The 22,688-nt window shown below is 42.7% G+C and overlaps 1 protein-coding gene across 1 annotated transcript; it reads right to left on the bottom strand.

Annotated features, from left to right (window-relative positions):
- On the bottom strand, positions 1 to 22,665 carry ears2 (glutamyl-tRNA synthetase 2, mitochondrial). Its single transcript, XM_062964529.1, has 9 exons — positions 22,515 to 22,665; positions 19,082 to 19,237; positions 15,299 to 15,488; positions 13,198 to 13,673; positions 11,516 to 11,624; positions 8,563 to 8,716; positions 7,166 to 7,296; positions 5,028 to 5,163; positions 1 to 518 (listed from the first exon to the last, which is right to left on the bottom strand). The coding sequence occupies exons 1-9, from the start codon at positions 22,573 to 22,575 to the stop codon at positions 435 to 437; spliced, it is 1,497 nt and encodes a 498-aa protein (XP_062820599.1). The 5' UTR covers positions 22,576 to 22,665; the 3' UTR covers positions 1 to 434.
- Between the last annotated feature and the right edge of the window lie 23 nt (positions 22,666 to 22,688).

The raw sequence follows: 22,688 nt of genomic DNA, 5'->3' as shown, positions 1-22,688 counted from the left end.
TTTATTTTTGCTCTTTTATTTTCATGGAGAGCTTCGGAAAGTTAGTTCAGACCCAGAATCCCCAAACCAAGACGGAGAGCTTTACAAGAGGTAATCTCCAGGTTTTGCATGAACTTTTCAAAAATCTTTCTTAGGTGACAGATTGCTAGTTTTTAAGCACCCAGCACCCATGATTCCACTTTATTTATGCACAGAACACATTGCGATCGCAGTCGTTGCCATGTTGAGCCACTGAATCATGGAAGCCGTGGAGTATTTCCCCAAAGTTGCTTCTTTCAATGGGACGCATTTCAATTCCACATTCGTTTATTGGAAGTCCCATTGAGTCCTTTCTTTCTGAAAGTCCATTATCACAAACGGTCCAGGGCAAGCGCATTCTTCCTAATCCATGGATCACTGGTCCTTTGCGCTGTCACTCTTCCACGGCTGCAAGATCACCTGCACAGGGCCTTCTGGATCCGGGTGCAGGCCTCTCTGCGCCCCAAGGAGACCAACATTTCGGCAACGCTGGGCCCTTCCTGAAAGAGATATATATTTATTTACTAGCTGTGCCCGGCCACGTGTTGCTGTGGCGTTGTCTGGTGGTGTTGGTGAGAAATTGTTGAGTTAGTGGTGGTATTGAATGTCCGTTGTATGGTTGTCTTTATGTCTAGTATGTATTTGGTTGTTTGTGTAATGTGAAAGTGGCGAGAGTAGAGGGGGTCTTTGTTGCTGTGTAGTATTGTATAGTATGCATACGTTGTCCAAGTGTTGTGAATGGTTAGATTGTGTCTTGGTGCATAGTAAAAAGGGTTGGGGTGGATGGCTGTTAGGGGTGTGTCCAAATTATTGGATGGTATAGTTCTATGATTATTATTGTTGTTGTTGCTGTTATCATCATGGTTATTATTTTTATTATCATCATTATTATATAGTGGGTGGATGGCCATCTATCAGGAGTGTTTGGATTGTGTGGTCTTGCATGGTAGAAGGAGGTTGTACTGGATGATTCTTAGGGCTGTCTGCAAACATAAGGATTCCGTGATATTAGTATTGTTATTATCAAGAGGCTGTATGGCCATCTGTTGGGAATGTTTGGATTGTGTTCTCCATGGCAGGAAGGGGTTGGACTGGATGGCCTTTAGGGGTCTCTCCTATCTGTGTGACTGTAGGATTCTATTATTATTTTTATGGTGGAGATTGTGGAGATAAGCACCAAAACATCATGTTAGACAACACATTTGGTAGAAAAAGTAGTTCAATATGCAGTAATGTTATGTTGTAATTACTGTATGTACGAATTTAGCACCAAAATATCATGATATATTGAAAACATTGACTCCAAAAATGGCTTGGATAATCCAGAAGCTTGGATAAGCGAGGCTTGGATAAGTGAGACTCTACTGTAAATGATTCGGATGATGGGCGGGCGCTAGGACCCAGGGGACAGCTTTTCCCCATTGCCTGCCTTCCCTCTTGCCAGAGGACATTATGCTTTCTCTTTCCCTCCCGGCATGGCTCCCGATGGTGCGTTGTGGGTTCTGTCCATGTGGAGGTGCGTGAAGTGATTTTGTGTTGCTTCAACCTTAAGGTGTGGATGATGGGTTGTGTTGTCAAATTTCGAGGTTGGGGGCCTTTACTTTTGTTGCTTTGCTCGGTGCCGCGATTCCATCAGCCTTTTATATATATAGATTTACAGTATTTATATTCCGCCCTTCTCGCCCCAAATGGGACTCAGGGCAGATCACAATGCACACATACACGGCAAACATTCGGACAGATAGAGGTAGTTTGGCATTTTCCACCTTCGGCGCTCGATTCCGGACACAGGGGGGTGCTGTCACTTCATCCGCTATGAAGACAAGCCCTTTTTGATTGCAGGAGTTCCCTCTTTGTTCTTTGATCTCCGGCATTTTTATGGTGTCGTAAAATACCTCCCCGCTTAAGCAGTGCCTAATTTCTCTACTCACAACTCAGCTGTTTTTGAACTGCTTAGGTGGACAGTGAGGGTTGGTGCTCAATCCGACTCGGGCTTTGAACTATCCAACCTTCCGGTCGGCACTGATCTAGCATTGCTGGCAGTTAACCAGCTGTGCCACAGCCCGGATATAGATGCTATTGCATAAGACAAAGGGAAAAAATCCTCAGGACCAGGGAGTTTTCTTCATTGTTTGGGCAAAAGGGAACCACATGATAACACCACATGATGTGGGGCTAGGATAACAAGAAGGTGGATGGTGAAGCAGGCTGCAATGAATCACTACTGACCAAGAAGTCATGAGTTCAAAGTCCGGGTGGGATTGAGTGCCCGACCCTTAAATAGCCCCAGCTCGTTGTTGACCTAAGCAACTCAAAAGACAGTTTATTTATTTATTTATTTACTAGCTGTGCCCGGCCACGCGTTGCTGTGGCAAAGTGGTGGTGGTATTGGTTAAAAATTGTTGTGGAATTTTTATTTGACGTTATTTGTATTTTTAAATTATTTGTATTGTAAGTTATCTTTTTATTTATTATATTTTATTATTTTCTTGTATTATTTTCAGTTATTTTCTGTTATTATAGTATTTCATTGTATTAATTTTTTAGTGTTTTTAATTATTTTTAGTGTTTTTTATTATTTTTTATTGGGTTGCTAGGAGACCAAGTGGGAGGAGCTTAGCCTTCTAACTGGCAGCAATTGGATAAAAGCAATTATTCCTCTCCCTCTAATTAGGACTTTATTTTTCTTTTCTTTTTGTTGTATCAACCTAGAGGCGTGGATGATGGGTTGTGTTGTCAAATTTCGAGGTTGGGGGGCCTGTAGTTTTGTGGGTCACCGTGATGCCATCACTTTATATATATAGATTCTTTGAACTTATATGCCGCCACTCCCCTAGGGCTCGGAGTTGCATCTGTTAAGTAGGAAATTTAGGGACGACTTATGCGGGGAGGCTAATTTAACTAATTTACGTCACCGTGGGTGCCGGAACATGAGGACGTACTCCATCAAGGACCCGGTGTCACAGTGGATGATGAAGCAGCAGTTCCCCCTGTGGCCGGAATCGAGCATACGCTCATGAAGCTGGAAAATGTTAAAATTGCCTCTGTGCCTGTCTATACATGTTGTATGTCTAATGCATTGAATATTTGCCATGTATATGTGCATTGTGATGCGCCCTAAGTCCCCTTCAGGGTGAGAAGGGCGGAATATAAATACTGTCAATAAATAAAAATAAATAAAAAACAAGATCCCAAACTTTCATAACAACTCCAAACTTTTAACTTCTGCAAGACTCTCCACCTGTTTGTTATTCTCAAGTGCATAACCAAAAGGGGGAGGGGGGCTTATTACAGGAGCAATTTTAGCTGCGAATGTCCTGGCAGAAGGTCGAATCACAAATCTATCAAGTTTCTCAGCATCGATTCTATAGCCCTATGTAAAGAAGTGTGTTTTTATTTTGATTTATAGATGTCATGTTTGTTTAATTTCGTTTTGAAAGTCATGTTTGGCTGTGTTTAAAAGGGTAAGTATTAGTTACCAGTGCGTGGGGGATGGTAACCAGCTCAGCATTCTGAGGCAGGTTACCATAGTAACGAGGGCGGAGCCAACCGCTGTTTGAAGGAAAAGGAGGGAATGTTTTAAAAAACAGTTTAGTCTGTGATTTTTAGTCACAGGGAAGACACTGGTTCCAGGTTAGGGATACCAGGGAAACTCAGATCTCTAGTGGTGTTGAATTAAGCAAGTTAGGTGACTTGTTTAGGTTTATTTGTAGAGTCTGAGTAGGAAGGGAAAGTAATCCCAGATAGATCTGAAGTGATCAGTTAGTAGTTTTGGTTGGGAAAGGAAAGGAGAAAGTATTTGAAAGAGTATTCATCATAAGTTATATTTGCAACTGATTAAGAAAGTTTAACTCTAAGAAGTAATATTGTAACCACCAAGCTCTGTGCCTGAAATAAACTTGTTTTGTTCTTCCATATCCAAGTCTCTGTCACATATTTTCAAAACTAAGTTACGATACCATCTAAAGTAAATAAAAAGAATAAAGAAGATAAATTCCCCTCTGCCTGACATCTCCACAATTGGTGGCAGCGGATATAGTAAAAAATATCTATATATATCTATATCTATATCTATATCTATATCTATATATATAAAAGAGTGATGGCATCACGGCGACCCACAAAACAACAAAATTACAGGCTCCCCAACCTCGAAATTTGACAACACAACCCATCATCCACGCCTCTAGGTTGATACAACAAAAACAAAAGAAAAATAAAGTCCTAATTAGAGAGAAAGGAATAATTGCTTTTATCCAATTGCTGCCAGTTAGAAGGCTAAGCTCCTCCAACTTGGTCTCCTAGCAACCCAATAAAAAAATAATAAAAAAACACTAAAAATAATTAAAAACATTAAAAAATTAATACAATAAAATACTATAACAGAAAATAACTAAAAATAATACAAGAAAATAATAAAATATAATAAATAAAAAGATAACTTACAATAAAATTAATAAAAAAATACAAATGTGAAATAAAAATTACACAACAATTTTTAACCAATACCACCACCACTTTGCCACAGCAACGCGTGGCCGGGCACAGCTAGTACCATCTAAAGTAAATAAAAAGAATAAAGAAGAAAGATTCCCCTCTGCCTGACATCTCCACAATTGGTGGCAGCGGAAATAGTAAAATAATAATAATAATATAATTAATAAAAAGATTCCTCCTCTACCCCACATCTCCACAAATTGGTGGCAGCGGTGGGATAAAAAGATTCCTCCCTGCCACATCTCCACACCCTATTTCTCCATGAACTTGCTCATGTCTACGAGGCTGGATGGTCATCTGCGGGGAGTGTTTTGATGTGCTGTTCTGCCAGGCAGAAAGAGGTTGGACTGGATGGTCTTTAGGAGTCTCTCCCAACTCTAAGATTCCATGATTCTATGGATGGCCAGTTCTATTGATTTCATCTGCATTGTTTCAGAAACTTTGGAAACCTAGAAGGCAACTACCGACTTTTGGAGAAGCATAAGAAATCATTTTGAGGGGAGAGCATTCACCTGTCGGCCGCTGAGGGCCAAGCGGAGCAGCTTCATTGCGCTACTGTATTTGGTTTCTTTGATTTGCTCCGTCAGCAGTCGCAAGTCCCTGCTGAGCTCCTCCAGGGAGAGAGGGGCCACCGGCCGGTCCAGGAGCCTGTCGGGAAAAAGAATAGACAGAATTGTGGCACAGAAACAAGATTCCAAAAACACAGCCCTACTTCTGGCTAAACTTTAGGAAGATCTGTTTACGAGTGGAACAGATTGCCTTCTCTGGAGGTTTGTAAGCAGAAGCTGTATAGTCATCTGGGTTGTTGTATGTCTTTGGGGCTGTGTGGCCATGTTCCAGAAGTATTCTCTCCTGACGTTTCGCCCACATATATGGCAGGCATCCTCAGAGGTTGTGAGGTATGGATAAACTACCCTGTTTCCCCGAAAAAAAGACATCCCCGAAAAATAAGACCTAGTAGAAGTTTTGCTGAATTGCTAAATATAAGGCCTCCCCCGAAAGTAAGACCTAGCAAAGTTTTTGTTTGGAAGCATACCCACCGCCTGCCAAACAGAGCACCAGAACATGCAGGATTGATAAATGTACATACCAGTTGAACATGGAAATAATGGTGGTAACAAGAAAATATTGATAGGATTCAGAGTTTGTCTGGTTATGTTGGTTTGTAATGACAACTACTGTACAGTATATAATAAATGTTCATTTTTTGTTCAACAATAAATGTGAATTCTTCTTCATAGAAAAATAAGACCCCCCTGAAAATAAGACCTAGCACATCTTTGGGAGCAAAAATTAATATAAGACACTGTCTTATTTTCGGGGAAACACGGTAAGTAAGGAAAGGAAAGAATATATATCTGTGTAGAGTCCAGGGTGTGGCAAGAGTCCTTTGTCACTGGGAAGCCAGCATTAATGTTTCAGTTAATCACCCTAATTAGCATTGGAAAGGTTTTGTCTCTTGCCTGGGGGCATCCTTTGTTCAGTCATTAGCTGTCCTTGGGGCTCCTCTGCCCTCAGAGTGTTGGTTCTCATCTACTGTTTTGATTTTGGAGTTTTTTTAATACTGGTAGCCAGATTTTGTTCATTTTCATGGTTTCTTCCTTTCTGTTGAAGTTGTCCACATGCTTGTGGATTTCAATGGCTTCTCTGTGTAGTCTGACATGATAGTTGTTGGAGTGGTCCAGCATTTCTGTGTTCTCAAATAATATCCTGTGTCCAGGCTGGTTCATCAAGTGCTCTGCTATGGCTGATTTCTCTGGTTGAATTAGTCTACAGTGCCTTTCATGTTCTTTGACTCTTGTTTGGGCAATGCTGCGTTTGGTGGTCCCTATGTAGACGTGTCCACAGCTGCATGGTATCCGGTAGACTCCTGCAGAGGAGAGAGGATCCCTCTTGCTACCAGTATTAAAAAAACTCTAAAATCAAAACAGTAGATGGGAACCAACACTCTGAGGACAGAGGACAGCTAATGACAGAACAAAGGATGCCCCCAGGCAAGAGACAAAACCTTTCCAATGCTAATTAGGGTGATTAACTGAAACATTAATGCTGGCTTCCCAGTGACAAAGGACTCTTGCCACACCCTGGACTCTACACAGATATATATTCTTTCCTTTCCTTACTTAGTTTATCCATACCTCACAACCTCTGAGGATGCCTGCCATAGATGTGGGCGAAACGTCAGGAGAGAATACTTCTGGAACATGGCCACACAGCCTGAAAGACATACAACAACCCTGTGATTCCGGCCATGAAAGCCTTCAACAACACATTGTATAGTCATCTGTTGGGAGGGCTCTGATTGTGTCTTCCTGAATGGAAGAATGAGGTCATATTAGACAACCTTTGGGGTCTCTCCCAACTCTAGGGTTGTGTGGAGATGGAAACCTCTGTCATGGTTTGCGAAGATACTATATCTGTGTTAACTGGAAAATCAAATGCATGAAGCCGATGAGCTGAGTTTGCAAGGACCTGGGAATCGGTTTTGCAACTGTTGCTGTCCTGCTGCTGGAGAATCAGTTTGAACAGGTTTTTCCGTATGTGAGAGAGAGAATCTATTGCAGTGATGGGCAACCTTTCGCTGCTTTCTCCTCCAAAGGCGTAGGGGGAACTTCAGCAATTCATGTATAATCCTAACCTTCTCACTCACCCGAGGACCAATGTTCCTATCTTCTCTGCCTCAGACGAAATTGAATGCAGCTCTTCATGGGACACAGAGGGACGGATCCACAAGAATGTGTACTTGGAGGACACTAAGTCCTTGAGCTGGTTGACGTGGCCCTGGGAAGGAGGAAGGAAGCAAGCAAGCCTGAGAGTGAGTGGGGAAGATACGTAAGTACAGTAGAGTCTCACTTATCCAACATAAATAGGCCAGCAGAACGTTGGATAAGCAAATATGTTGGATAATAAGGAGGCATTAAGGAAAAGCCTATTAAACATCAAATTAGGTTATGATTTTACAAATGAAGCACCAAAACATCATGTTAGACAACAAATTTGGCAGAAAAAGTAGTTCAATACGCAGTAATGCTATGTAGTAATGACTGCATTATGAATTTAGCACCAAAATATCACGGGCCGGGCTGTGGCGCAGCTGGCTATTAACCAGCTGCTATAAATCACTACTGACCGAGAGGTCATGAGTTCGAAGCCCAGGTTGGGTTAAGCCTCTGACCATTAATAGCCCCGGCTTGCTGTTGACCTATGCAGCCCCGAAAGACAGTTGCACCTGTCAATTAGGGAAATTTAGGGACGCTTTATGCGGGAGGCTAATTTACAACACCATAAAACTGCCAGCAAAACACGAGGAAAGGAATGAGGAAGTACAGCCACTACTGGACGGTGAAGCAACAGCTCCCCCTGTGGCCGGAATCGTGAAGCTGGAAAAATGTTTAAAAAAATGCCTCTGTGTCTGTATACTGTATGTTGTTTGTCTGTTGGCATTGAATGTTTGCCATATATGTGTTCATTGTAATCCGCCCTGAGTCCCCTTCGGGGTGAGAAAGAAGGACGGAATATAAATACTGTAAATAAATAAATAAATAAATAAATATATTGAAAACATTGACTCCAAAAACGCGTTGGATAATCCAGAACGTTGGATAAGCGAGTCTTGGATAAGTGAGACTCTACTGTATAGGTAAAGGTAAAGTTTTCCCCCTGACATTAAATCCAGTAGTGTCTGACTCTGGGAGTTGGTGCTCATCTCCATTTCTAAGCCAAAGAGTCGGTGTTGTCCATAGACACCGCCAAGGTCATGTGGCCACTGACATGACTGCATGGAGTGCCGTTACCTTCCCGCCAGAGCTGTACCTATTGATCTACTCACATTTGCATATTTTCGAACTACTAGGCTGGCAGAAACTGGGGCTAACAGCGAGTGCTCACTCCACTCCCCGGATTCGATCCTGTGAACTTTCGGTCCGCAAATTCAGCAGCTCAGAGCTTTAACACACTGCGCCACTGGGGGCTCCACATAAGTATAAGTGTATACATATGTATACACACACAAGCAATACACCCATCTGTGTGTGCAGCTGGACTTACCCTCCGCAGGAGGAGGACCTGTTCCACATACGGTGCCTCCAGGACCCCTCGGTCCACCAGCCGCTGGCCAAAGGCTTCTTCTACAGCCGCCTGCAGCTCGGACACAAGCTCCCGCCGCAGCGCCTCGTCCCCAATCCTCCGGGACAAATGGGTCCTGGGCAAAATATCACATTGGATCTCAGCTGAGAGAGAGAGAGAGAGCCAACTCCAGAGAGAGAGCCAGGAACGTGACCATCGGAGCATCATGCTCAGTCAAGAGCAACATGCCTGCCCATGGGAAGATGGAGACGGGGTATAAAAATAAAGTTGTTGTTGTTATTATTATTGTTGTTGTTGTTTTTAACTGGGGAATTTTAAAAATACTGTTTATATTTAATTCTGTTTTAATGTTTGCATAGTTGTATATTTTATATCGCATGATGCTTTCATTTTAAGCCGCTTTGCGTCTCCTGAAGGAGAAATAAAGCAGGGTATAAATAATTGAAGGAAAAGCTGATAAGGAGAAGACCTGGCTCTGGCTCACGAATGGGACCCTGAAGAAGGAGACAGAAGGCCTGATCCTTGCAGCCCAGGAACAAGACATCAGGACAAAGGCAATTCAGGCAAAGATCGAAAAATCAGCTGATGACCCAAAATGCAGACTGTGCAAGGAAACCGACAAAACCATTGATCCTATCCTCAGCTGCTGTAAGAAAATCGCACAGACAGACTACAAACAGAGGCACCACTACATGGCCCAAATGATTCATTGGAACTTATGCCTCAAGTACCACCTTCCAGCAGCAAAGAACTGGTGGGATCACAAACCTGGCAGAAACCAGTGCAGGTGGTCCCGGTGGTGATCGGCACACTGGGTGCCGTGCCAAAAGATCTCAGCCGGCATTTGGAAACAATAGACATTTACAAAATTACGATCTGCCAACTGCAAAAGGCCACCCTGCTGGGATCTGCGCGCACTATCCGAAAATACATCACACAGTCCTAGACACTTGGGAAGTGTTTGACTTGTGATTTTGTGATACGAAATCCAGCATATCTATCTTGTTTGCTGTGTCATAATAAAATAATAATAAGATTATTTATTTACAGCATTTATATTCATTTACAGCATTTATATTCTGCCCTTTACACATTACACATATAGGCAAACATTCAATGCCTTTTAACATACAACAAAGACAAAGACAAACATAGGCTCCGAGCGGGCCTTGAACTCATGACCTCCTGGTCAGAGTGATTCATTGCAGTGATTCATTGCAGCTGCTCTCCAGCCTGCGCCACAGCCCGAGCCGAGTTATAAGACTCCTGAGGTCCCCGCAGGGAGAAAGGAGGGGGTTTTATCAACAGCTAGTTTTATCAACAGATGTTATGTGTTTTTAAAATTGTGCTATTTTGATTTTATGTTATAGGTGTTAATAGTGTCTGTTATTATAATTTTTATAGTATTATTTTATACTCATGTACAGTTGTATATTATATGCTGCACTTTGGGGTGCCTTTGGGGAGATGGTGGTGGGATGTAAATACTGTAATAATAATAATAATAATAATAATAATAATAATAATAATAATAATAATAATAATTTATTATTAAATACAGTTAATAATACCAAGTCCTAAAACGAGCTTACCAATTTGTTATGTTTAATCTCAAGTCTGTGTATTTTAATATGTATCTTATATATTCTTTTTAATAGGTATTTTTTCTAGAAATATATTTTCATATGTACAGTAGTCTCACTTATCCAAGCTAAACGGGCCGGCAGAAGCTTGGATAAGCGAATATCTTGGATAATAAGGAGGGATTAAGGAAAAGCCTATTAAACATCAAATTAGGTTATGATTTTACAAATTAAGCACCAAAACATCATGTTATAAACAAATTTGACAGAAAAAGTACTTCAATACACGGTAATGCTATGTAGTAATTACTGTATTTACAAATTTAGCACCAAAATATCATGATATATTGAAAACATTGACTACAAAAATGGCTTGGATAATCCAGAAGCTTGGATAAGCGAGGCTTGGATAAGTGAGACTCGACTGTATTTTGATTTTATGTTATAGGTGTTAATAGTGGTTGTTATTATAATTTATATGATATTATTTTATACTCATGTACAGTTGTATATTATATGCTGCACCTTGGGGTGCCTTCAGGGAGATGGTGGTGGGATGTAAATAATAGTAGTAATAATAATAATAATAATAATAATAATAATAATAATTATTATTATTATTATTAAATACAGTCAATAATAATAATACCAAGTCCTAAAACGAGCTTACCAATTTGTTATGTTTAATCTCAAGTCTGTGTATTTTAATATGTATCTTATATATTCTTTTTAATAGGTATCTTTTCTAGAAATACATTTGCATATGTACATAGATTTTTTACAGTGTTTATGTGTTTTAATTATGCTGTAGCCCGCTTCAAGCCACAAGCAGAGGCGGATAAGAAATAAAACAATTATTGTTGTTCTTATCATTATTGACACAAAGACATAGTATGACACAGGAAATGAGATCTATATGCTGGATTTCGTATCACAAAATCACAAGTTGAACACTTCCCAAGTGTTTAGGACTGTGTGATGTTGTTGTTGTTGTTATTATTAAGCCAGTGTGGTCTAGTGGCTTGAGTGCTAGACCACAATGCTAGAGGCCAGGGTTTGAATCCTGCGCAGTCACTGAATCATTCAGTCACGGGCTCTTAGCCTCAAAAGAAGGCCAAAGGAAACTGAATAATTTCTCCCAAGAAAAGCTTGGGATAGTATTGTCATATGTCAAAAATGACCTGAAGGCACACAACAACTACAAAACAACAAAGAGAAAAGGGTATGCTGGGGAATCAGTTCCAAGAGGCATCGATGGCGTGGAGTGGATATATTTCAAAGCATGCCAAATAAAAAGGGAATAGCATGGGTCCCGTCTAGCCGCTCCCCACCTGTTGAACTCAGGGAGCTTCTCCAGGTCCAAAAGGGCCGAGTGCCGCTCGATTCTGCCCAAGTCGAACTCCTCTATCAGCTCCGGCAGCGTCCTTCCCACCCGGTTGCCTGCAAAACAAGTTCATTATCCTGTCTCCCAGAAGTGCCTTGGCGTTCCTCTTGCAACTCCCAACCCACAAAAACCCCAACTGCATTGCCTTCCTTATATTATTATTATTATTATTATTATTATTATTATTATTATTATTATTATTATTATTATTATTATATATAAAATGTAATATACGTTTGTAGGACTGAGCAAACAACAAAACCACTGAACCAAATCACACCAAATTTGGCCACAAAAGACAGTCATCCAATCTATGGCCTAGGGCAATGATGGGCAACCTTTTGCACTTGGTGTGTCAAAATTCACCAAAAAACCTAGCATGACTTGTGTGGTGTGTCACTTTGAGAAGAAGAAAAAACATAATTTCGCAATATGTATAGTTTAAATAACAAAAATGTATAATTGTAATATATAACTGTATTTAATAAATCAAAAACTATTTACTACCATTATTTCCATGTACAACAATCTATGGTACTTCTTGCAGTTTCCACGCTGATTCCTCTCTATTCTAGTTTCAATGTAGTCATGAATAATGAATAATATAATAATAATGGTAATGATATGATAATATACTACAATAATAATATAATAATAATAGAATGATATAATATATATATAAACTAGCTTTGCCCGGCCACGCGTTGCTGTGGCTTATGGGAATCCTTTGTTGGCCAGGTGGAATAGAAGGAATAGCCTTGCAGTCTCAAAGCCTGGCCGTTTTCTGGAGTAGCTGGAGCTTTTTGTTGTATGAACGTAGAGGCATGGATGAGGGGTTGTGCTGCCAAGTTTAATGTTTCTGGGATGGGTGGTTTTGTTGTTTTGTCCTAGGCCGAAATGTCATTACTCTTTTATATATATAGATATAATGTGCATAATTCCCATGGAGTAAACAACAAAACCACTGGACCAAATCACACCAAATTTGGCCACAAAAGACATAGTCATCCAATCAATCTACATGCGGCAGCATGTCAGCAAAAATGGCTAGGCGTGTCAGTGCTGACGCGCGTGTCATAGGTTGGCCATCACTGGCCTAGGGGATAAAAGCCTCATGACTTGAAGGTTGGGTTGCTGACCTGAAGGCTGCCAGGTTCAAATCCCACCCAGGGAGAGTGCAGATGAGCTCCCTCTATTAGCTCCAGCTCCATGTGGGGACATGAGAGAAGCCTTCCACAAGGATGGTAAAACATCAAAACATCCCGGCGTCCCCTGGGCAACGTCCTTGAAGACGGCCAATTCTCTCACTCCAGAAGCAACTCCGGTTGCTCCTGACACGAAAAAAAAGAATGAAAGAAAAAACGAGGAAGAGCCGTTTTCAACCCTTGTTGCTGGTCAGAAGGGTAGGCCCTGCCTCCTTTAGGCTCTGCCCACTTCATCTCCTAGCAACCCCCTCGGCCACAATGGTGCCAGGGTACAGCCAGGGTTCAGGGTTTTGAGGCTGCAAGGCTATTCACTGCTATTCCACCTGGCCAACAAAGCACTTTCATAAGCCATAGCAATGCGTGGCCGGGTACAGCTAGTATATTATAAGTAAAAGGTTTTGCCCCATTAGCCGACCCCAATTACCCACAAAGCCGGAGCCGCAGTTGGTGAGCAGGTCCAGCAGGGCTTCCGGCAGGCATCCTTCCCGCACAAAGCCCTCCACGAAGAGGTCTCCCTGCCGCTTGGAGAGCTTGCTCCCGTCGCGGTTGAGGAGGAGCGGGAGGTGGCCGAAGCGAGGGGGCTGCCACTCAAAGGCCCTGTACAGCAGCAGGTGCTTGGAGGTGGAGGTCAGCCACTCAGTGCCCCGCAGGACGTGGCTGATGCCCATCCGGTGGTCGTCCACCACGTTGGCCAAGTGGTAGGTGGGGAAGCCGTCGCTCTTCAGGATCACCGGGTCCCCCTCCACGCTGGACACCTCGTGGCGGCTCCATCCGTAGACCAAGTCCAGGAAGGGCTCCTCGGCACCCTGCTCCAGGCGGAAGCGCACCGCGTGGTCTGTACCCTGGGAGAGCTTCTCCTCCACCTGCGAGGGACTCAGGTGTCGGCAACGGTTGTCGTACCTTGATGGCGAGAAGAGAGGGAGATCCACCAGTGAAATCAAGTGTAAGCAGCAGAATTTGGCCCACAGAAGATTTATTTATTCATTTACGATATTTCTACAAGATTACAAGGTTTTGAGAAAATGAGGGCTTGTGGTGAAACCAAGGGTGCCTCTACACTGCAATGCAGCCTGACTTCCATGGCTCAATGTTATGAAATCATAGAATCATAAAGTTGGGAGGGACTCCAAGGGACGTCCAGTCCAACCCCCTACTATACAGGAATATCCAATGAAATAACTCCTGACGGTTGCCTATCCAGCTTTTGCTTACATGGGAATTGTAGTTTGACAAAGACTTTCTCCTCCTCTGCCAAATAGTGTTGGCACTCCACCAAACTACAAATCTCAGCATTCTATAACACGGAGCCATGACAGTTAAAGTGGTGCTGAACTGTAATCATTCAGCTGCTTCTAAGTCTCCTTTGGGAGAGATGAAGTAGGGTATAGTAAAGGTAAAGGTTTTCCTCTGACGTTAAGTCCAGTCGTGTCTGACTCTGGGGGTTGGTGCTCATCTCCATTTCTAAGCCGAAGAGCCGGCGTTGTCCGTAGACACCTCCAAGGTCATGTGGCCACTGGCATGACTGCATGGAGCGCCGTTACTTTCCCGCCGGTGCGGTACCTATTGATCTACTCACATTGGCATGTTTTCGAACTGCTAGGTTGGCAGGAGCTGGAGCAACAGCGGGCGCTCAAGCTGCTCCCCGGGTTTGAACCTGAGACCTTTCGGTCTCCAGCTCAGTACTTTAACGCACTTCACCACTGTGGCTACTGAAGTAGGGTATAAATAAATAATATTATTATAATACTAGATTGGGTATAATTTAAGATAATAATAAGATTTTAATAAAATAAAACTATCCAACTCTGATTACGTATATACTCAAGCATAAGCTGATCCAAATATAAGCCGGCCTTATACTCAAGTATAAGTATATGGTGGCACAGTGTGTTAAAGCGCTGAGCTGCTGAACTTGTGGACCAAAAGGTCCCAGGTTCAAATCCCGGGAGCGGAATGAGCGCCCGCTGTTAGTCCCAGCTCCTGCCAACCTAGCAGTTTGAAAACATGCAAATGTAAGTAGATCAATAGGTACCGCTCCGGCGGGAAGGTAACGGCACTCCATGGAGTCATGCTGGCCACATGACCTTGGAGGTGTCTACGGACAATGCCGGCTCTTCGGCTTAGAAATAGAGATGAGTACCAACCCCCAGAGTCGGTCACGACTGGACTTAACGTCAGGGGAAAACCTTTACCTTTACTTATACTCAAGTATAAGCCGAAGGGAGCTTTTTCAGCCCCAAAATGGGTTGAAAAACTCAGCTTATACTTGAGTATATATGGTAAGTCATATATATATCCCCCACTTTTTTCCAGCATGGGCACCACAGCATAAATTATGTTTGTGTAACTGAACTTTTGAATGGCAATTGCTGTGTTTCAACTTGGTTCAAGTCTTTCCTGGGGGTGATGCTATGAGCCATGATTGGAGATAAATTAAACACAACAATTGATGGAATGGTGCACACCACCCCAGAACCAGCTGCTTGGTTCAGGGACCCCAAGCCAGTCCCTCTCCGGTTCCTGACCGTGGGGTCTGCCGGTTTCGCAGAGCCTCCTTCTTGAGGAGCTCCAGGCGCCGTGGGGTGCAGAAGCAGCGGTAGGCAGCCCCCTTGTCCAGGAGAAAGTCGGAGGCCTCCCGGTAGAGGCCCAGGCGCTGGGACTGCAGGTAGGGCCCCACGGAACCCCCTCGGCGAGGGCTCTCATCCGGAGAGATGCCTGCAAGAGAGAGAAGGGGAGAGATCAGAAAAGCCATCGCAGAACAAGGAGCTGCAAAGGTGAATACAAAGCTGGGCTGATTCAACAGATTGGGGGAAGTTATAGTCCCGCTCTCTTCTGTTCTTGTCATCTGGAATAATATCCCTGGGTCCAATTCCGGGCAAAGCAATTCAAGGAAAATGGGGACAAGGTGGAAAGGGCCCATAGATGGGCCACCAAAATATTATTATTATTATTATTAATAATAATAATAATAATAATAATAATAATAATAATGATACAAGCAGAGGCATAACACCGTTGCACAGATGATTCATTGGAACTTGTGCCACAAATACCATCTGCCTGCAACAAAGAACTGGTGGGATCACAAGCCAGAAAAAGTTACAGAGAATGAACATGTCAAGCTACTCTGGGACTTCAAAATTCAGACAGAGTTTTGGAGCACAAGACTCCTGACCTCATGATCATGTTAAAAAACAAAGTATGGATTATCGATGTAGCAATCCCAGCAGGATTGAGGAGAAACAACTGGAAAAGCTGGCAAGATATGAGGATTTAAAGATCGAATTACAAAGACTCTGGCACAAGCCAGGCAAGGTGGTCCCAGTGGTGATCAGCACACTGGGTGCAGTGCCTAAAGGCCTTGGCCTGCACTTAAACACAATTGGCACTGACTAAATTACCACCTGCCAGCTGCAGAAGGCCACCTTAATGGGATCTGCACGCATTATTTGCCGATACATCACACAGTCCTAGACACTTAGGAAGTGTCCGACGTGTGATCCAATACAACAGCCAGCAGAGTGTCTGCTGTGGACTCATCTTGTTGTGTTTCAAATTATTATTATTATTATTATTATTATTATTATTATTATTATTATCTGATGTACATGGATGACCTGAAGCTGTATGGAAAAACGGAAACTGAAATCCAGTCTCTGACTAACACTGTCCAAATTTTTAGCACTGATATCAGCATGGAGTTTGGCTTGGACAAATGTTCAACAGTGGCATTGAAGAAGGGAAAAATCATTGAAAGTGAGGGCATAAATATGCCTAATGGCCAAACAATAAAGTGTCACCATCCAGAGGCCTATAAATATCTGGGCATATTACAGCTGGACAACATCAAGCATGAACATGTGAAGACTGGTCAGTAAAGAATACACACAAAGGGTCAGAAAAATTCTCAAAAGCAAGCTCAATGGAGGCAACACCATCAAGGCCATAAACACCTGGGCCATACCTGTCATAAGATACACTGCTGGCATCATAAACTGGACACAGATGGAACTGGACAATTTGGACAGAAAAACAAGAAAACTCATGACCATTCATCATTCACTGCACCCTCGCAGTGACGTTGACCGGCTATATCTGCCTAGAAGATCAGGGGGCAGAGGACTCTTACAAGTCAAACAAGCAGTCAAAGAAGAAGAACATGCCCTGGCAGAATATGGAAAGCAAAGTGAAGAACCTGCTTTGATTGAAGTCAAAAATCAGAAACTCCTCAAAGCACAGCAGATAAAAAATCAGTACAAGAAAACCGCACTACAAACTAGAGCTGACAGCTGGCACCACAAAACATTGCATGGAAAGTTCCTTGACAAAATTGAAGGAAAAGCTGATAAGGAGAAGACCTGGCTCTGGCTCACGAATGGGACCCTGAAGAAGGAGACAGAAGGCCTGATCCTTGCAGCCCAGGAGCAAGACATCAGGACAAATGCAATTAAGGCCAAGATCGAAAAATCAGCTGATGACCCAAAATGCAGACTGTGCAAGGAAACCGACGAAACCATTGATCATATCCTCAGCTGCTGTAAGAAAATCGCACAGACAGACTACAAACAGAGGCACAACTATGTGGCCCAAATGATTCATTGGAACTTGTGCCTCAAGTACCACCTCCCAGCAGGAAAGAAGTGGTGGGATCACAAACCTGCAAAAGTATTGGAAAATGAACATGCAAAGATACTGTGGGACTTCCGAATCCAGACTGACAAAGTTCTGGAACACAACACACCAGACATCACAGTTGTGGAAAAGAAAAAGTTTTGGATCATTGATGTCGCTATCCCAGGTGACAGTTGCATTGACGAAAAACAACAGGAAAAACTCAGCCGCTATCAGGACCTCAAGATTGAACTTCAAAGATTCTGGAAGAAACCAGTGCAGGTGGTCCCGGTGGTGATGGGCACATTGGGTGCCGTGCCAAAAGATCTCAGCCGGCATTTGGAAACAATAGACATTGACAAAATCACGATCTGCCAGCTGCAAAAGGCCACCCTGCTGGGATCTGCACGCATCATCCGAAAATACATCACACAGTCCTAGACACTTGGGGTGTGTTCGACTTGTGATTTTGTGATACGATATCCAGCATATCTATCTTGTTTGCTGTGTCATAATAAAATAATAATAATAAGGCCACCCTACTGGGATCTGCGCGCATCATCCGAAAATACATCACACAGTCCTAGGATTTGGATGCCACTGGCAATGATAGTATGGAAGGCGATTGGGGACCTTCAGGATTAGACCCGTGGACAAGCTGGAGGGATGGGACGGGATCCACAGCTGGGGATGCTGTGGGGCATAGTCAAAGGTGTTTCAGTTCTGATGAGGAAAGTGATGAGGAAACGCCTGGAATTAGGGTAACAGCTGATAGTGATAAGGAGCTGTAAACTGGCATAAAATGGGGTTTGGAAGCAATGGCTAATTGCGTTGGGCAAGGTAATCTGGACGAACGCTTGGGCTCTGTGTGGGAAATTCCTGAAGACGGGTGTGATTCGTTTGCTGACTACCTTGGACCTCCGTCGTCTTCTTGACGGACGCCATCTGTTTATTCTGGACTGACTGACTGACTGACTGACTACGGCCTCGGACTCTCCTTCCTGTGATTATCGTTGGACCTGGTGAACTACAAACGTCTGTACCTGCCTTACGACCTTCGGACCGGATTGAAACTTCGCTGACCGCTTCTGCCCTTGAATGCTGCGTTTGTATCTGGAAATTGCTTGCTGTGTGGAGGAGTAACCTCTTAGTTACTCAAACATAGCTTTTGGCAGCAGAGAAGCATCTGCTGCCAGTTTTTTGTATTCCTTTGAACCTTTTGTTCACCAGCTTTTGTTTGTTTAAGTCCCAGGCTGAAGTAAGCTTTTTTGGTTTGACCCGGATTAAACTCCGGTTTAATCCGGTTTATCTTTTGAACATTTTCCTTGTGTCTTTTTACTTTTAAGGCCAATGTTTGCCTAGCCCTTGTCTTTTACGGGCATTTTTGGTTCTGTAACTCCAATAAACTTTGTTATATCTTATCTTGTGGCGTTCTGTCCTTGACACCTAGACACTTGGGAAGTGTCCAACATGTGATCCAATTAAACAGCCATCTAATGGGAGGGATTGAATTGTGCCTTTGTGTCTAGCAGAACTGGGTTTGGACCGGATGATCCTTGGGGTCTCCTCCAACCCTGGGGTCCTCTGTAAGACTCCATGGCAAGTCCCATCATCCCTAGAGGCTAGATGTGTGCACAAATGATGCAGCCTAGTGGGTTTTCCACCTCGCTGGGGAAAACATGGGAAGGGTGCCCCACCTGCCCACTCCAGCATGTCCTCGATGCCCTGGGCTGCTCCGTCCACCAGCCGGCTCTGGTCGGTGTCCTCCAGGCGCAGAAGGAAGCGGCCGTTGTGCTTCCGGGCGAAGAGGTAGTTGTACAGTGCGGTCCGCAGGCCCCCCAGGTGCAGAAAGCCTTCGGAAGATGGAGGTGAGAAAAAAGAAGGCAAAAAGCTTGCAAATCTGCACCTTTCCTCATGTATGTTTTGTTTATTTATGTTTATGTCATAATTGCTATACGGTTTTAACTTGTTGTATGTTTCTGTTATATTGCAAACCGCCCTGAGTACCTCGAGGAGATAGGGCGGTATATAAATAAAGTTTTTATTATTATTATTATTATTATTATTATTATTATTATTGTATATACTCGAGTATAAGCCTAGTTTTTTAGCCCTTTTTTAGGACTGAAAAAAACCCCTCCTCGGCTTATACTCGGGTGGGGGTCCGGGTGGGCTTATATTCAGGTTGGCTTATACTCAAGTATATATGGTATATATATTATTTTCTCTATTATTACTGGTATTGTTACATTTATTATTTTACTCTATTATTGTTACTTTTACATTTATTCTACTCTATTTTTATTATTACAGTAGAGTCTTACTTATCCAAGCTAAACGGGCCGGCAGAAGCTTGGATAAGCAAATATCTTGAATAATAAGGAGGGATTGAGGAAAAGCCTATTAAACATCAAATTAGGTTATGATTTTACAAATTAAGCACCAAAACTTCATGTTATACAACAAATTTGACAGAAAAAGTAGTTGAATACGCAGTAATGCTACATAGTAATTACTGTATTTACTAATTTAGCACCAAAATATCACGATATATTGAAAACATTGACTACAAAAATGGCTTGGATAATCCAGAAGCTTGCATAAGCAAGGCTTGGATAAGTGAGACTCTACTGTAATATTATATATATATGCAATATAACGGCACTCCATGCAGTCATGCCGGCCACATGACCTTGGAGGTGTCTACGGACAACGCCGGCTCTTCGGCTTAGAAATGGAGATGAGCACCAACCCCCAGAGTCAGACATGACTGGACTTAACGTCAGGGGAAACCTTTACCTATGCAATATATTATATTATTAGTATAGCATAGTATGATTATTATATATTATTGTATTGTTATTGTGAAACATGGTGGAATGAGTTTTATGATGTTTTATACTTTTATCGATTATTTGAATGTTGTTTACATGATTTTAATATGTTGCAAGCCGCTTTGAGTCCCGTGAGAGAAAAAAACGGGATATAAAGATTTACTATGTAAGAAATAAGTTATTTACAATATACAGTAGAGTCTTACTTATCCAAGCCTCTGGATTATCCAAGTCATTTTTGTAGTCAATGTTTTCAATATATCATGATATTTTGGTGCTAAATTCGTAAATACAGTAATTACAACATAACATTACTGGGTATTGAACTACCTTTTCTGTCAAATTTGTTGTAAAACATGATGTTTTGGTGCTTAATTTGTAAAATCATAACTTAATTTGATGTCTAATAGGCTTTTCCTTGATCCCTCCTTATTATCCAAGATATTCACTTATCCAAGCTTCTGCCGGTCCGTTTAGCTTGGATAAGTGAGACTCTACTGTATAATGTAATACAATCTATCTATATATATAAAAGAGTGATGGCATCAGGGCAGTGGACAAAACAACAAAACTACAGGCCCCCCAACCTCGAAATTTGACAACACAAGCCATCATCCATGCCACTAGGTTGATAGAACAAAAAGAAAAGAAAAATAAAGTCCGAATTAGAGGGAGAGCAATAATTGCTTTTATCTAATTGCTGCCAGTTAGAAGGCTAAGCTCCGCCCACTTGGTCTCCTAGCAACCAACTCACCCCAGGGGGCAGGCAGAGTTGGGCTTCACTTAGGCCTCTTCCACAGATTATCTAATTAATATCGCAAAGAACACCACTCTGAAAACAAGGCAATTCCAGACAGGAAACAATCCGGGCCAGCTAACACCTCCCAACAAAAAATTCACTCAGGGAGGAAACAGCCAGGCTTTAAAGCTGCAAGGCCATTACATGCTAATCATTTTTCCTAATTGCAGCATTCATACTTGCCTCCAACAGACAAAAAATCAGAAATATTGTATATTCACAGCCTTTAGGAAATAATATCCCGTGATGGCGCAGCGTGTTAAAGTGCTGAGCTGCTGAACTTCTGGACCGAAAGGCCGTAGGTTTGAATTGGGGGAGCAGAGAGAGCCCCCACTGTTAGCCCCAGCTTCTGCCAACCCAGAAGTTCAAAAACATGCAAATGAGAGTAGATGAATAGGTACCGCTCCAGCAGGAAGATAACGGCGCTCCATGCAGTCATGCCCGTGGCCACATGACCTTGGAGGAGTCTATGGACAACGCCGGCTCTTCGGCTTAGAAATGGAGATGAGCCCCAACCCCCAGAGTCAGAGATGACTGGACTTAATGTCAGGGGAAAACCTTCACCCTTGACCTTAACTACCACCAATTCCTCAATACTTTATTTCCCATAACACCAGACTTCGCCACAGCAACGCGTGGCCGGGCACAGCTACCGTGTTTCCCCGAAAATAAGACAGTGTCTTATATTATTTTTTCCTCCCAAAGATGTGCTAGGTCTTATTTTTAGGGGATGTCTTATTTTTTCCATGAAGAAGAATTCACATTTATTGTTGAACAAAAAAATGAACATTTATTATATACTGTGCAGTAGTTGTCATCACAAACCAACATAACCAAACCAGACAAACTATGACTCCTGTCAATAATTTCTTGTTACTACTGTATAAATATAAATAATATAACATTAATATATTATTACCATTATTTCCATGTACAACTGGTATGTGCATTTACCGATCCTGCAAGTTCTGGTGTTTTGTTTGGCGGGCGCCGGGCATGCTTCCAAACAAAAACTTTGCTAGGTCTTACTTTCGGGGGAGGCCTTATATTTAGCAATTCAGCCAAACCTCTGCTAGGTCTTATTTTTTGGGGATGCCTTATTTTCGGGGAAGCAGGGTAGTATAATAATAATACACCATTATCCAATAGCACTAAGCAATGGCAGCTTAAGTAGACTCAAACCTGCATTCATTCCTATTCTTGGGCCTTGCAATCCCATTGGTTGCTTAAGGATGCTGGGATCTGTAGTACACAGAGCTACATTCCTATTCTTGGGGCTTGCAGTCACACTGTCTGGTTGGGGGTGCTGGGTTCTGTAGTACAGGAAGAATGCATTCATGGGAAAAGGGGTTCCAGAGTGGTAGCCCTGGCCCTTCTGCAAAGGGAGTGCTGGGATCTGCAGTCCTGCTATCTCTGGAAAGGGGAGGCTGGTTCTTAAAGGGGATTTTGGGAGTTGTAGTCCGAATCCACCCATTAAACCCTCCTCCGCATATTTACCTGTGGGGCTGGGTGCGAATCTCACCCGCACGGCCTCCCGCAGGGCAGCGCTCCCTCCCATGATACTTCCACGAGAAGCTCAGAAATCGGCGCGGCGCCTTTAAGCGTCGTCAATGATTGACTCCAATCAGGGCGAGGGGCGGAGTCACTCTTAAAGGCGCCACGTCTCTTTGA

Source organism: Anolis carolinensis, unplaced genomic scaffold (genome assembly GCF_035594765.1).
Source record: "Anolis carolinensis isolate JA03-04 unplaced genomic scaffold, rAnoCar3.1.pri scaffold_13, whole genome shotgun sequence".
Taxonomy (NCBI): Eukaryota; Metazoa; Chordata; class Lepidosauria; order Squamata; family Dactyloidae; genus Anolis; species Anolis carolinensis.
This window is presented reverse-complemented; position numbering and strand designations above follow the sequence as displayed.